The following is an 18,753-nucleotide window of genomic DNA, read 5'->3' on the forward strand; positions in this document are numbered from 1 at the left end:
TATGATACAAATTGAAATATCACATATTTGATCTAATAACTTCGATATTATAGTTGTTAACTAGTAACGTATGAATTAAACCATAGAATATGATGTAGGTATTTTATGTTAAATCTACCTTGAAAGGTATATCTCATCAGTTATCAGTGATAACAGGATTGAAATGTGTTTTAAATAAATTGTTTTAAACATGTGTTTCAAACATTTTATTAGAGTTAAAAAACATAAAATTGTATCCAAATTTTTTGTATGAAATATATATTTTGTTTGTTGATTACAATCACATAATGTAGATAATAATATTAGAATTATATTACCTCCACTGTTTTTTTCAAACCCTAGACTTACCACATAAGTACATAGAACCTTCCTAATATCATAATTATTATTATTTATAAATTTATAATTATAACTATTAGGCGTACACATTGGGATGTTTAAAGTACATTATAAGACCATGGCCGTACATATTACAGAATATATCTAAGATAGGCAATATAATCTAGGGGTGGGGTTGATAGCAGCTGTTCACCATCTTTTTGTGTATAATATGGAGTTTCCTTGTCAATAGTAATGGTTAATATTTATGGATATTAATAATTTATGTGGGAAAAGTGGAATCATAACATAAACATAAAAAAGTATATATAGCTAATTTCATGTGATGGGATATCACTACATCTATTATCTATAATACCCTTACCATCCATACATACTTGTTTGTGATTACTGTATAATGATATAATATTTTTATATTTATTATTGTATTATCGTTATAATACATATAATACACATTATATAGACGACGTATGCTACTACGGCGGCAGCCTGGCGCCACCGCGTCTCTGAGAAAAACGCTGCACATATAATAAGTATTAATTATGTAATGTATATATATATATATATATATATGTATACCTACTATATTATACGCTCACACAGAAATCTGCTCTTACGAGACAGTTGGTTATTGTAACACAAACAACTAACAATTGTAACAATAACAATAACGATATGACGTTTCACATTATAACGTAGATCAAAATTGTTTGTAATAAAACGGTGGGACGATCGTCATTGCTGCGTGTAATATACTAATATATAGTGTTTGTTATAAACTAGGGCTAGGGATTTCATGTCGTTAAAATCCTTAAAATATGCATTTATTTATATCCTAAAAATCATTAAATATGTTCTAAAAATATGCCTTAAAAACTAAAACATTTAATAAAAACATGTAACAACAATAATTGATATCCCGTAACGACTGACGGTATGACCCGTACAAGTGTATAACTGTATAACTGTATAAGTATTATACAATATAGATATATGCGGTTTGTGTGTAGACAAAAGTATATCGATGGTTCATAATTTTATCTATAAATAATCATACAGATGAGTAAACTACGACCCACTCTAATTTCATAGAATATTTTTCTATATACCACCTATATTAAACATTGTTTTTAACATTTTAAAAATATTAGTAAAATATGCACTTAAAATGAGAAAAAGACAAAATATGGAAAATGTTCTAAACAAAATAATTGCTGTAGATTCCTGGTATTATGAAACAAATTTCTATATCCCTATATAAGCTATGTTTTCAATGGATATTAGAAAATATGTAAACTCTTATAAGTATTTCTAGCTTTAGCTATAACTTATAGTTAATAATTATAATCGGATACTATAGCAGTATAGCGGAAACAACATCTGAAATAGCTAGTATTACAATCGATCTTAAAATACAACACTATATAAATTCGTCAATAAGTTATATACCTATACTTACGAGTATATGATAAATAGTTCCAATTTTTCAATAGGCTATTATTCCGCGAGAAAAAAATATGTGTATTTTAATAGATATATAACCTATCATATTTTATAATAATGTACGTTTTACCTTATACGTATAAAATATAGACAGAATACCTAAAATCTTGAAATTAAAAAAGTTTGTGAAACTGAAAAATGTATGTAGATTTTTAATTGATACTATTTATAAAATCAGTGCAAGTCTCAAAAGTTATAAATTCTTGTAATCTAACTATCACGAAGTCAAAACATGATTTTTTCACATAACACTTCAGTAAATATAATTAAAAAATAAATGTTTCTTAGTATTCTACATTATTTGGGTAGTGCAACTCGAGTTTACAAAAAAAAAAAAAAACGTTCCATGTATAAATATTAAAAATTGAAATTTATATTTTTAATTTCAAATATGCAATACTAATGACTGTCAACTGTATACTGTATAGTTAATCACGATAAAACAACAAATCAAGAAAAGTATTAAAATAATACCCACCAGAATATCCACCAATTTGTTAATTTATTATTATTAAATATATTTACCTAATATTTTCTATTATCATTTATAATTAAACGTTAGTTTTACAAATATTTTTTTTAAAAAATTTTTTCTTTAACATATTAACTTCTTAATTAGTTGAAATATAATATATTTTTTTAATATTTCTTCTAAAATCATATGTCCAAAATATATTATTTTTTTATACTTCATTAATGAGTATTTAAATTAGACAATCATAATCGTATTAAAATTTTAGTTCAAAAGGAGTTTTGTGATTTTTATAATATACATGTAGACTAGGGTATTATATTTTGATTGTATACGTTTTTCTATATTATGATAATTATGTGTTAAAAATGTATCGATATGATCATATGATATTGCACATTATAAAATACCTTCATTTATTGTTTATCATGTTATTATACCATGAATTTCGCAGACGTGAAGCGTGTGTGCATAATTACTATACTGTATTAGATAACTATAGACACCACCTATTTATATTAAGCTTTACTAGGCTCTACATCACTATATGACATTTCAGTGTTAAAATTGCAGATACTAATCACAGCCTTAACTACTTTAAATTATATAGGCAACTGTGATGGATATAACCTGAGGAGCATCACAAAAATCACGCCCATAATTACGATTTATTACATTAATTATTTAAAAAATATCACCATCATACATTTTAAACCTTTCATTACGTTCAATTGATTCTTAAAGTGCAAAATAAAAATGTGTAAACAATGTAACATTTTAGTATATTTTACAGAATAAAAATAATTGCCCGGAGTAATATATGGAGAGAGCCGTTTGGAATCATAGTTTAGTTTCCAGTTTTACTATATAATATTATCCATTTCGCTGTCACTGAAAATATAACAGAAACCTACGCACTATAAACTATATATAGTTGATAGTAATTTCTCTATAGATACATAAATTATTACATCCATTACATTTAAACGACTATATACCTTTGCTTTAAGCACAGTTAATTTCCATCTTGTTCCAGTACGATAATAATGTTAAATACTTCTTTGTACACGTATTAATTGTCACGTATCTATTTGTGTTACGTATTTAAACAATATTTCTTAAAAAAAAATATTAAAATTTAAAATATTTATAAAATTTAATTAGTAAGACAAATTGTTATGTAAAAGATCAGTTATGATTATATAAAAAAAGAAAAAGAAAAAAGAAAGCTTTAATCATAAATGTTTACTTAAAATTAGTAAATATCTATACAATATTATGATTCATTTAACAGTGTAATTATGCCTATCTAAAAAATGAATGTATAAATAAATTACTAATTACAAAACTATTAATACGAATATGTTTTTATATTTGCTTACATTTTTAATTTATAAAGTTAAAATTAAAAAAAATATAATAGAAAATAGATAACAAAACAGCTCCCAACCAAGTGTAAATAATGGGTAACTTCTTACTTAAATAATGCATGTAGAATGTATTACTTCTTTTATCACGCATACTTATTGTGTTAAAAAGTACAGATTGTAAACACTTAATGTAAAATAAAATAAAAAAATCCAAAGAAAAATATTTTTTTTATTTATTAATTTATAAAAATCGAATTTTGAGCGACTAGCTAAGTATTTAAAATTTTGATTTGCGGAGTAGTAGGCAAAACTTTTGCGTGTTATCCTTGTGTGACTTCATTTCGCTTATCTAAATTTAAAATACGTAATGTGTCCAATGGTACATAAACTTTACTTAGACATCAGCATAATAGCGTATATTATGTTGTATTATATAAATAATATATTTTTTATTGTTACATTATTAGTTAAGCATAACTTTGACTTTGTAGAAGGCTAGAATAGGTTATATAAATTACAATTTCACATAATATACTTTAATATTCCATATATTTTAATAATATGAGTTATTTTGTTTTAATTATTTTTAGCTAGTTTATTGTGAACATTTAAACAATATAAAAACAGTCCATTTCATGTATATTAATTTTTGTATCTTTAATTTCTAGTGTTCAATGAATCATATTATTATTTTGATAAAATAACGAAATGACGGTAACTAGAAATAGTTACTAACAAAAAATTAGTTTTGATATGTTTATAAAGAAATTCCGATTGACTTCATATTATAATCACTATACATTAACCTAAATATAGTGATTTGTTTTTTTTTTTTTTATCACATAATATACATATTACATGATAATATATTATATAATATAAATTGTATTTTCAGTTTTTTAATCGTTTATTTTAACCACAATACTTGAAATAAAACATTTGAATATATAATAATATTCTATATAATGAATGTTGATATTAAATAAATATTTAATATGTTCCTAAATATGATTTATTTTGTAATTAATAAAAACGTATAAAAACCATTCATTTTTGAATATATCCACATTCCATATGCCATAAATAAATATATTATTATTATACTGGTTTTTATTCATCACTAAGACACAATCAATGGTATTATGAAAATAAATTATGAACTGTTCAAACTTCAAATAAGTAACACTTATTTTTAGCTTCTAAGAAATACAGAATAGTAGGATAATTGGATAATTTTTTTTTTTATCGAGTTATTACAGTATTAAAAAAATATAATAATAATATTATTTTCTCTAAACGATAAAATATTCAAAATTGTCAGACTAATTTTAAGATATATTTTTTCCATCAACCAATTTATAGTATTGTTCTATATGTACGCAGTATTGAATTATAAATTATTAACAATAATTTATTATAATTATAATTAATAACATAAAATATGTATTATTTTTTCGACGTACTATACTGCCTATACTACTTAAATAAAAAATAAATTATTAATGATAATATAAATAAATGATAAAATACCCGTAAAGGCTTAGAAGTAGACGCCGTCATCTTTATATTAAGGGTAATGGGCCATAGTATTAAGAGATTTTGAGCTTACTATGTCAATTTAAAAATTATAGTTAGAAGTATTATTTATATTAATATTATATTGAAATTGTCTGAGTATACTCTAATAGTCTAATATAATAGATTAAAATAAATATTATGTGTATTTTATATTTTATGTAAAACCATTATTTAGAAATATTATCCCGTAATACATAAAGTTTTACAATTTACCCAAAAACTTTTCATTCGAATTTTGATTTAGATGCTTAAAATTTTCAACTATCGATTAACAGTAACAAAAATTCAGATTTAAAAAAATAGTACATTGAATTACTACATAAAACTCCTTAAATAGCATATCAAACAATACAAGGGGATGATTATTCTTGATGATTTCTTTGTATATGAGTTGTAAAGAAAATATAAGCAATAGTGTCTGAATACGTTAAGGTTCTCTAGCACTAGCAGATACATATAAAGTACACGAAGTCTATAATGTTTCATTCTATATAATTTATCCGGTAGTGTATAATTATTATATTTATTATAATATTCTGTTTACGTGTTTTGAATATTCGAATAGCTTAGCCGACAGATTTGTTTTGGTAGACGGTTACTTTAAGAAAAAATCATCAAAAAGCCACCGACATGCATATACTATCTCCATAACCATATTGTAACACAGGGTGGTCTCATTAGAACTAGGTATACAATATATCCTCACTTGGACTGTTAACGGAATAATATGTACAGCTTTAAATTGTATTCAATTCGATTGAATACAGCATATCTTTATAAACTGTGTACAATGATAAATTTATAAATCAAAGCTGTGATGTGTAAAATAATATATAGATATTTTAATATTATAATTATTATACTTGGACTTGTGATATCGTTGTTAATCAATGTTTATCTGGCATAATATGTACGTAATTGATTACTTTAATGCGCAAAAAAATGTAAAATACAATATGTAACCTTATTATAATACGAAATGATTACAAATTAACTCGAACATCAAAATATAATATTGAGTAATTCAGAACGAACGCCATCGTAATATTTTATAATACAATTAACTACGATAGCGCCCGTAGGCGGCAGAAGTATAAAAAAACTGTTTAAAATAATCGTTTTCAGACCAGTCCATCGTAACAAAACCCGTACATACCCTATATATTAAAGTAAGTTTTAACATTGATAAAATACCACGATAAATATAGGTACTATATATATACATATCTCATGGTATATAAGTATATTTTTTTTTTGTTAAGTACGATTTGATGTTCGCACGACACCCGAAAAACACAACCACATATTTTATTTAGTTGCACGTAATATTTTAATAGGCGCCGGTGCCGCGACCGTCTAGTCCGTTGTAATCACTTCGCACGCCGACTGTTTCACCCGCCGCCGCCGCCGTCGCCGTCTCCTCCACATCCATCGCGCCGTATACACGTACACACACGCGCGCGTACCTATAGGCCATAATACGTAATTGTAATATTATTATCCCGGGCGAGTATATCGGTGTTTATAGCTGCTTTTAATATTATTTTTACTCCGACCTCGGTTCGATGATTTGTTTTCCACGTAAGTATAGTACGCACGTAACGCCGCGGCCGGGGCGCACTGCACCGACGCAGAGGGGCGGACACGGCGACCGTTCAGCCTGGCACATCATTATACACGCCCAAAACTGTCACAGACGCGCGTTTTATTATTAAAATATAATATTATATTTATTATTATTACGACGACCGAAAGAATAGTCACGGAAATACGCAGCATATATTATACGACCTGATGGTTGTTGTATGTTAAATAATATTACAACGACGGCTCCGTGTACCGTGCACCCTGAAGAATTTATTTATATTATTCTCGTCCTGGTTGTGTTATACACCAACATACAAGGTTAGTTAGATATTCTGTTAAAATTGATTTTATTGTAATGTATAGACCGCACAAGCGATTCTTATATATAAATATATTATATATTGCATAATAGCTGACGAGACAGCGTTCGAGCATTGATTTAGCACTGTATAATATAAAGCCGCGTGTTATTCGGTAACTACAGCAGTGTTCAGTATAATATAATATGTTAATATAAGATAAGTTTTATGATATTTTATCGAAAATTCGCTGTATCTAAAATTCTATATAAAACGACAAAATTTAGATTAACATCATTAAATATGTTTCGTTGGTAAAAACGATGTATGCATCTTACGATACTATACGGTTTGTTTATTTCGCCAACCGGTCAGTTACTTAGCAGGTTCAGAACACCCAACACGCAATTAAGATCGACGTGTTTAATGGAAAGTTACACTATATATACATATGGACACACATTTATTTTATCCATCTCTTATATTTCAAAATGTGATAAAAATCCGATCACCAAATTTCACCGTATATTTTCATGTATGTCAGCTAGAAGTTGACTTAAGTTTAGTTTTCAAGTATGAATTCATTTATTATTATTATTATTATTATTATTTATGGACATTTTTATTTGTTTAGTTTTATCACTTTTGTGCATTTCACGCTTTCTAAAATAAATATTGTGTTTTTACTATAATTATTATATACTATATTACAATATCTTTGTGTAGAAGTAAACAATATAAAAATATTAAGTACACTCGTACCCTGTAGGTTGTAAATTTTATGATTCATATAATATTACTATAATAATTTATCGTGCATACAATTTAGTGAAATTTATAATTATTCGTTTAAAAGTTATAGCTAGGTACTTAATGTAGGTACTAACTACTGAGTTATATACTTAAACGAATTTACACTTTTTACTCGAACACACATCATGTTTCTGTTAGGCGTCATTTTGGAGGAACTGACACGAGCACAGCCCATCCCAGTGGTGGTTTTAAGAATTTAACATTGAAAATAAGAATAGTTGTGAAATACATTATAGGCGCCTCGTCCAAAACTCATTTGTGAGAACCCAATTGGAATTTATCGAATAAAATACCGTGAAATTTGCCACTGAACCACCTGCACCCTACGTGTAGGTCAAGTCAAAATACGGCGACTTATGGGATTTCAATCCATAATTATACTCGTCAAACACTGACATAATTTCAATCACTATACAGTATAAACTACTGTTAGTGTTAGATAATAAACAATCATCACAAGTTTGATTCAATCTTTTGTCCCAATTACTCTATAGAAAATGTACGCATTACATGCACGAGTATTACCCGTAATAATATGCACTATGTACATATAATATGATAATATTAAAAATGTTTTTCAGGGCTGTTTAAAATAATATATATACATCTGTAAGCATCCGCGTGTATTTCGGGTTTATGATCTTCATTTATTATATCCACGTTGGGTTTTGATGTTTTATGTGAATGATATGAATGCCGTAGGTTATCACGGGTGATTGTAGATGAATAGACCCCCTGAACCGAAATCAAATATTCCGGATAACCTAACTTCAGATATGTGCGCTGTATCTACGTTCCCTTCCTCTACACTGTTCGTCTATACGTTCAGATGATTTCTTGTATTGGTATGTTCATTTTGAGATTTTTATATATTGAAATTAATTAATATAAATTCCTATTGTTTATACGTAAGATGGCATAGAACATCATTCGTCTTTGATTTTACAAAAATCAAAATATACAGAGTGATTCGTCAAACATGCTCACCCCACTTTTTTCTTCAATAATAAATGTATTCAAATTTTGAATATTAAAATCCTGAATTCTGAGCGATGCACGTACTTATTAATTTTATAATGATGTCTTTTTTTGTCTGTTATTGCCTTTCGAAGGAGTAAAAATACTTGGAATTTAAACTTTGAGGATGATATTTGGGAGAAAATTAAACCTAATTGATATTTTGGAAGGAAGTGGAAACAATAAAATAAAAGGCTCCCAGTACTTTTCAAAAATAAAAAAAAAATGAAGGTAAAACTAAAATTTTTACGCAAAACCTATTTTTGACGAATTCGATTTTGTATTTTTGTCGTTTTTGGTGTAACTTAAAATAAATAATCATGGATACCTACTTAAAGTTTCTATAACATTTTTATTTTAGCATTTTCTATAAATAATAAAATGTTCAAAATATTTAATCCCTTTTAGAGCTATTTATCGATATTTAAAATTACCGTTTTTTTTTTTATTAATGTTTGTAAAAATATTTTCACTTGTTAAAAATTTTAAAAATGTATACAAGGTCCCTTATAAATAGTAGATACTAAAATTTAATTAAGCAAGCTACTTATAGGTTACGAAACGCATTATAGCGAGTTACTTAATTACGAGATACGCACTAGATACCTACACTTACTCTACTATACAGTAGATCAGTTACCTACTTTCCTACCTATTAAGTTTCAAGTATTATCATGGGCCTATTATCAACAGGACACAAAGTTAAATAACACAAAAATTAATCGTTTGAATTCTTATGTAAATTCATTAACATTTTTAAAATACTTCTGATTAATAATTTACTGGAAAAACAGTGAGAATGGACCTAATGATTATCCTGAGAAAAAAGAAGTAGGTATCAAATCGACAGTGTCCTATACTCCTTAAATTTAAATGGTATAAAAACCCGTATAATTGAAAATATGATTCTTAAATATACTCAAAAATCAGAATTTGAATAAATTTATTATAAAGGTAAAAACGGGGACATGCATGTTTGGTGAATCACTCTGTATACTGTGATAGATCAATACAATTTCATTATATTATTATTCTGGCATTTATATTATTTATCTATGTATATATGTATGTGTTGTATTCTGAAGTTTGGTGAATGTAATTATATTAATTATTATTTGTATGTACACAAAGTATTTTATTCGTGCAACATAATAATCGAATTTTTCATGTAAATTATTAATGTATCTGTGGAAATATTATATACACCGAAATTGTCTACCCACGAACAAAGACATTTTATTAAAATTCATAGTATAAAAATTATTGTCCATTCCCATTTGAAATTTTATATTATACATTTCAATAAATATACATGATATTATATAACGAATAATTTGAGGAAAATTAAAATAATACGTAATAATACTCGATGTATGAACAATTTGCGGGATCCTATTTTTGATTGTTAGATTTTTCTTCTTATTTGTCAGATTTTCTTTTTTAATTTTCGTGTTTGGGCAGTACTTTTAATTAATTTTATATTTCAGTGTTTCAAAAGAGCGATGTATTAAATAAATAAGAATGAAGAATAAGTTCATGACGATAATATTGTGTAGGCAATGATGAACTATTGCGTTATAAAATTGTTTATAAAACTAATCTCACAGGTGTGCAATAATCATGTGGATATTGGGTATTGTTGGATGTGTAATGTACCAAACCTATCTACAGTCAACTATTTATTATATGATTATAGTGCATTGTACGCGTAACAGTTTATTTATACCTTCATAGTGTGAATCGCAAGGTACATAATTGATTTTTAAAAATAGATTGTGTACCTAACACAATATAATATTTTATGCAGTATGGGAGGTCGAAGTTAACTCACTAAGTTTCATGATGTAAATGATTTTGTAAATAATTCCCGTTATCTTCGATTCTATAATTTTTTAATACGTTTACTTAGATATCTTCTGTACCTATAGCTGCTGATAAAATGAGTAACTACGGATTACGGAGTTGATTAAATTCCGTGTCTATTCGAAATCGTTCATTATTATCTACATTGAATTGCAGTATTCCGGAAGTACAAGTATTATATATTCTTTCACAGAAATAATTGCATGTTTCGTTGAATTATAAATGTGTAATATGTATGTAGCCATGTAGGAAGGTATATTATTAATTGGAAAGAAAGTTAAAAGATAGGCAATAGCTATGCTGTCGTAAACTTTTTTACTTTTAATTTTTAAACGATTGTTTTATATCTTTACTTTAGAAACCATTATTTTAAAAGAACGTTTTAAAGAAAAATATTTAACAGAACATTTATTTTATTTAATAAAAGTATAAATATATTTGAATTCATCAGATTTAATCTATACAAAACAATTTTTACTAACAATAAATGTAACTTTAAATATATTCTTTTATCAACAACAATTTCAAAATGTTATTTTTTTAAATTTGCTCGTTCTAAGAAGTTTGAAAATATAATACAGCTCAACCTGAAACATAGAATTCTATGCATAAATCTATAATATTTTCGTTCTCGTTGTTAATTATAAAGATATTTCAGATCATATATTATTATTATTTTTATTGTGTTTCGATAATACTTGTTAAAACGCAAGTAAACACAAATTAAAATTAATGAAGTTCAATTTTTTTCTTGTTCAATTTTGAAGCAAATAAAATTATAGATATTTTCGATTACACTATTTTGAATGATACAATTGTTAAATTTTTTTTTATAATACCTATAGTTAAAATATAATTTATAAAAAATAAAACGATTTTTACATTCAAATCGTTAGAATGAAATAATAATAATGATATATTGTGTTGGACATTTATTTAATTTATCAAAAATTAGTGTCTCGAAAACACATTATACTAATATTATAACTTATAACTATTACGATATTTATAATGAATATTTCTGATTACTACTTTTGATTAGTGTATTATTTTCCATATAGGTGATAGACCATTATAATAATAACACCCAACAAGTTAATGACACACATATCACTAAGTTGGAGGTATGGTGTAAGTTGTTTATTGTGTAATCGTAGCAATTGTTGAATAATTGCAAATCGAAATCCTGAATATATATTGTTTACTGCAGCTAAAAGATTGAATATGATATGCAGAATCGATTGTATAAATTATGACATAACAAACTCAAAACGTTTGAGTTTCCATTTGTATAACAAACTACCAAATATTGAAATATCAATATAAATCGGTATGCTTCGTCGAATTTCGAATAAGATTATTTGTATCTCTACCATTTTAACTCGATTATTGATTTTTATAGTAGTTAGTACTGTTGGTAGGTAATAATATACTAATATCCCATAAGTATTTCGATTGGCTAACAGTTTCGATGTAATGCTGTTCAAAAAATAACTAATTATTTGTAGCATAATTTTTTGCGATTTTATATATTTTTTTAAATCTTTGCGAGCGGGTTTCTACGATGTTAGTTCTGTCGATCCAGTTTAGAATTTCACATTGGTGAACATCTCGGAGAAACTGTATTTTGTATTCGTATTCTATACATAAATCAATTTACGTGCGATCGTAAAAAGAAACACGTCATATAGACAACAACGATACTATATTATATTATGCAATATGGCAATAGAACTTTTATTATTTTTAATTGGAATATTTATTGACTAAATAAGATAATAATTTATAATGGTATATGATTATATATTATACACCGTACGGTCGTAAGTCTAAATCGTAAAATTCACATATTATTATACCTATCACAAAATGTATAGCATTTAACACTAACTGCAATATCTTACATTTGCGAATTTCGAGGAAAATTTTCTGGAAAATCGCTCCTTAAAGAACATTTTTTGCTCGCCCAACAGAAATATTATACTTATTAGCGTACATCTGTTCTGTACTGCGCATTTTCGTACAATAACATACGTCAAGTTATCTATTCCCGGTTTGCGCGAAACGGGTTTGCAGAGTATATATATTATATATAATAAATATATAAATAAACGTCTCGACGTAACGGTTTACGGTCGACGATCTGCTCCTGCCGATGCCGCCACAGTCGTCATCATCTTCGTCGTCGTCGTTGTTGGCGATGGTCGTAGCATGGGTTCGCGTGCGCCTGGAGGCTGCGATTATACCTACCGTACGCGCGATCTCTAGTTTACGACGACCTTAAATGCAGTAATACGAATTGTATTATTGACCGCGTGTGTGAAAATTTCACCCACGGCCTTACGCAAGGTCACAAACAACCGTTACACGGCGGGTGTAAGTTTTTTTTGATTCCACGAGAACCGTTTATATATATTATATGATTATTATATAGGTAAACGCATGTTTACTACAACGGTGTTTTGTATACATACGTATACGGGAAACATCATTATATGATAATTCGATTAATGGCATACGATCGTTTCCGTTCCGCTGTTAGTGTTTAATAATATATTATGAGTTATTATGACGCCATCAAGTGTAGCACACGCATTATGTTATACGTGTGAGAGTATATCAGACGACTCAACTGGCATATAATTGAAATAGGTACCTATATCACAAGAGTTATATAAAAAAAAAAATCTGAAACCGTGTAAATGTTCGGTGAACTTAATTGTCAAATAAATCGCACAACAGTCCTAGGAACTTGAAATCATAAACAACAAAATACATTTTATGTTTGTCTGTGACTTTTCCAACTGCAGCACAGTCGCATGCACCAATATATTTGTAGCCTCGCCGCCGACCACCACGGTTATATCATTGATTATAAATACTAGTATTAGTATATAATACTAGTTAATACTAGTATTTAAAATCAATGGTTATATTTAATAAATTGCACAATTTTTTATTATTAACCATCACATAGCTGAAAAAATATAATATGACCATCATACATGTGTTGCTTGTGTTCGTACATTTTTGCATCCAAATATGCATACCTACCTAATTAGTAATTATATAATATAATACTTACTATTCGTAATACCACGTATTTTATATAGTGAGTATCACGTAAACTCGCTTCGTAAATGTCCACGTTTGAATTTATATGTATATACATATTCCCGCGGCTTGAATTTAATTTCCATAAAAATAGTACCACTGTGATATTATTTAAGTCGTAAGATTTGTATGCAATATAGTTGATCTTAAAATTAAAAATTAAATATTAAAATAATGTTTTGGGACGACATAGACATTACCCAGCTGCTAGCTGTCGTTCATCATTCATCAATCTTATTTTGACAAACAAAACAATCACCGTTTATGACATAACGGATGTAGAGCTATGATTATAGTTTCACAGTCAACGAGCATACATAATTACTAAAATTAATAGAAAACTATATAATTAAATTTGACACTTTCATTTTCATAAAGATCGGTTAAAGAGTTAAATAACACGTAACAGATTTTTTTGATAGTGCCTAATAATAAAAACTTAGTATGTTAAACGCCAGCAAAGGTAAATTATATATTTCTATAAAATCGCTCCGCGTAAGTACCTATTATTACGTTTTAAAGACACAGATTGACAGACAATGATTATCGTACTACTCGTACTTATTGTTTAGTAAACTATGAAAAATCCTTTAATAGATAAATTATTAAATAATATAAATCAAGTAGTATTGGTTTTCAACATACATGTTTCAACTGTAAAGCTGGATAATAGTACGTAAAACAATTTAATACTATTTAGGACCACTATGCAGTTCTTAACTACATACAGCTACCTAACTTAATTTTATTTAATAATAAAATATATTACCCATTAGATTTTAAATCCTGCAATAATACAAGTGTATATTCCTAAAAATTTAAATTTTAAACCTACCTACCCAAATAATTTTAAATATCTTCTTGTTATTATTGAATATATATTATTTTTATACCGTATTTACCAATTAAAAAGTTTATTAGTTACTTTTAAAACATTTGTATTTAATTATTAATTAATTAAAAGTATTTAATATCGTTATGATAAAAACAAATTCTACTTATGAAAACAAAAAGCACTTATCGTAAAGAAAATCGCTATACTCGGTTAATATGATTGGTCATCACAGGTGTATTTAAATCGAACTTGCTTCTAGTTAAAAATCTTCCTTAATTATCATAACTAAATGTATAAATACCAATTATGTATTTTTTGATCACTAGATACTGTAGTATTTATAGAGTACAGTTGGTTATACAATTAATAATAAAAATAATATAATATCAGTAAGTGTGGTGACTCACTTTTGTTAATTTTGAAATTTTTAAAGTATTTTAATTATGTATGAGAATGCTAGCCTAGTGAATGGCTTGTCTCATATATTTATTGAACATATTATTCGTCCATAGAATTGACCTTGTTCTTGGATGATGATAGTATTAGAGTTGACGCACAGTTTATTGAACGGTTTAATCAGTCATCGTGTATTGTTTGCCATTTGTTTCTAATACCTACTATTTATAAACTATTAGAAATTTATTTTTAATTTTAACTATTCAACAGGAGACGTAAATAAAATATGCAAAACTCTAAATAGTTCATCTCTCGTTTGTGTTTCAGATGACGGGATGTAGTGATCAGACGATTAAGCAATTGCTGGCCGGTTTGGTATTCGAATTCAGCTTGGAACAACCTGGCTATTATCTGGGCGGGTCATTAGCTGAAATCGACGAAAATTGCACTATTGGTTTCCTAGTAGGAGACATTGTAATCGTACAAGAAGATCAATTCCATTCGGATCAAAAGCACGGTAAATAATACATATAATAATAATATCGTTGTATATGTACGTTCGCCCAACTTTGTACCGTTTTACTTGTATGGCAGACGTGCTGTATTAGTTGCCTATGCGAGTCGCCTGCCGTTTCATCATGCGAGCAAAATATATTTTTTAAAAACCATTTATGTCTATAAACATTCATTGATCTACAAAATATAATATTGATTTTAAAAACATATATTTTATAACTTGTAGAAATAATGCTTTACAAAATTAATCGTGGATAATAATTGCATTTTAGATTCCGAGTAGGATGAAGAATATATTGATTTAACAATTATAATTGTTTTTATTAGAAAAAATATTCCTATCATCAACTTTAAAGTAGTTTTCAATTTTCTGGTAAAAAAAAATGGATCTAGTTGATACTTTTGGAAGGTCACAGTTGAAAATTCTCAATACTTTTTTAAATAATCGGGTGGGGGTGGGGTAGAATAAGAATATTTCTTAAAATATTATTATTATAATTATTATTTATAAATATATTTTTATAATAATATTTATATCATCTTAAAACTTTGGTATTAATAAATTAAATTCTTATTTAATTTAAAATTATTAACAGTACCAAATTTAATGTAAATTGTAGAATTTTTTTATCAACATAGTTTATATTTATAGATTATACTATATGAATCTATTACATTTATAATAATAATAATAATAATAATTGTTATTATTATTATTATTATTATGTTACAATAAATCTGTTTAATTTTACTGTTATATATATATATTTTTGTTATAAATATAAGTACAGCTAAACTTGCTATATAACTAATCCTCGTAGTGTAAGGGCCATATTAAAATAAACTCATACTGGCTTATCGAAAAATTAAAAAATTTAAATTTGGGGCAGTAGATTTTTAATTATTATTATAACAAATAACAATAATACACATAAGCCGAATGAGAATGTATAAGAACAAATGCAGAGGAGACAGCATGTAATAATGTAAAAGGAACAATATTTAGTTTATAATTTATATACTAACTATTAAAAATATTATTTCAAGACCTTGTTTCTAAACAATTACGCATATAATTACCTTAATAAATAATAGATCAAAATATATTCAAATCTTGAATAGATAAGTAAATTGTACATCGTTAACAATATTATAAATGCGTTGAATTATATATTATTGAATAATATTAAGTTTCATAGTATGTACTTAATGATTTTTTTTTTTAGAAAACGATGGAAGATATTGTCTTACTGAGAAGTTCATTTACGATGAGATAGCATATATTACATGCCTAAAATCTGCCAAAGAATTATACGGAGAACCGTTGCGTAGAATGAAATCTTGTCCATCGAAGAATATGATTTAATATTTGAAAAATTATTGAAAATAGCTGAGAAATGCAGTGAAGTCGTTAAAGAAGTAAGTTAATTTTCGTATGGTATTAAATAATAATTGTTACCAGAAATTAAATTAGAATAGACAATAGTAAGTCTCCCAAGTCTCATCCCCTTAAATTAATATATTGATTCATGTTTGATATTTTACTGAATAGATTATAATGTTTATTTTAAATATATAGTAGCTAGTACTAGCTACCAACATTTTAGTTTTGATTGGGATCATTTTTAAAATGTTATGAATGGTAATTTATCATTGATTTCCCATTAATTATGATAAATATGTTATGTCTAGAGTTGAATAAAGTGTGACGAACGCCGGACACACATCGACTACATCTGTGTAACTGTGTTTCGTAATAATAATTTTTAAATATTGCTAGCAATTATTATTTTCTCATTTAGACTTGTTGGAATTCTTTTTAAGTACTTTATGCTTATACATATAACAACCTACACTCATTCGCTTATTGTAGTATAATTATGTTTAAGGCATACCTACATTCATTTAGTTTTAAACTACAATGAATTAAGGTTCATTATAAAATATAAGATTCTACAATGGATACTCAGGTTATTTTTTTGTGATATCATTCATTCATTAATAAACACAAATATACGATTATAAAAGAAATTAATTAAAAAAAAAAAAAATAGATTTATATAATAATTATTACTAATTCGTTTTTATTACAATACTCAAATCACGTGACACAAACTAATGAACATAATTATATATTATAATATATTATTTACATTAGGTGTTTAAAAGATTATAATTATTTTAAATTATTTTTTTAAATTCATATTTTTGTATATTATAAAATATGGTTTCTTTCTATCCAACTGAACCACATATTCAATTCAATCAATGAAATATTATTTCGCGATCAAACAACAAAATGTATATTTAGTAGTCTACACAATACCCCTAGTACTAAATATATCGCAAATATAATTAATAGATTTATTTTAGTTGGTACTGTTGAAAAGATCAAAAAATGAATAAATGTTTTTATTTTTATTTTGCCACTTTTCCCACTTAATATTTCATATGAACAGCATTCTTATTCAAATAGCTTGGGAATCTACGCTTATTATGTTATTGATAAATGGATATTGTTCCTATCTATAGATATCGGGAGGTATTAGTTACAAGAATCAAATTTTTGAAAAGCACATTTTAGGATCAGTAATAGTTAAAAAGAAAAAATAATGTATAATTTCTGTTTAAAAATAAAACAGATTATTGCAATGATTTGACTGAGAATAAAATTGATCCAATAAAATGTATGTATTTTAGTATTTATCATTATTTTTAATTTATTAATAATCTTTATAATTATTAGGGAATTTAAATAACTTAAGATAAGTGTTGGTGAGAAACAAAATAGTAAGAAGGCAAGTAAATCTCATGAATTTCCGTTTTGTAGTTATGTTTTCATGAAAGAAAAATTATATACCTCGCATACCTTTAAGTAATAGGTGAAAGTATGCCGGTATCGGATCACACACGTAAATGCGTGTACCTAATATTATTACAAGGAGTACACCCCCTAGCCGTATACAGCGTGATGTTCAGGTTCTATCGTCATCCAAAATAAAAACTTATAACCTAAGGCGACTTGTGACAGACCAGTTTTTAATTATAAAA

General features: G+C 26.5%; 1 protein-coding gene across 1 annotated transcript in view; it reads left to right on the forward strand.

The window, feature by feature from the left end:
- The window catches only part of LOC113552171, a 211,539-nt gene that overhangs the window by 26,862 nt on the left and 165,924 nt on the right, over positions 1-18,753 (forward strand). Inside the window, 3 exon segments of the mRNA XM_026954905.1 lie at positions 15,514-15,703; positions 16,929-17,036; positions 17,039-17,121. Of these exon segments, the coding sequence (XP_026810706.1) occupies positions 15,514-15,703; positions 16,929-17,036; positions 17,039-17,121 (381 nt within the window).

This window comes from Rhopalosiphum maidis, chromosome 2, assembly GCF_003676215.2.
Source record: "Rhopalosiphum maidis isolate BTI-1 chromosome 2, ASM367621v3, whole genome shotgun sequence".
NCBI lineage: Eukaryota > Metazoa > Arthropoda > Insecta > Hemiptera > Aphididae > Rhopalosiphum > Rhopalosiphum maidis.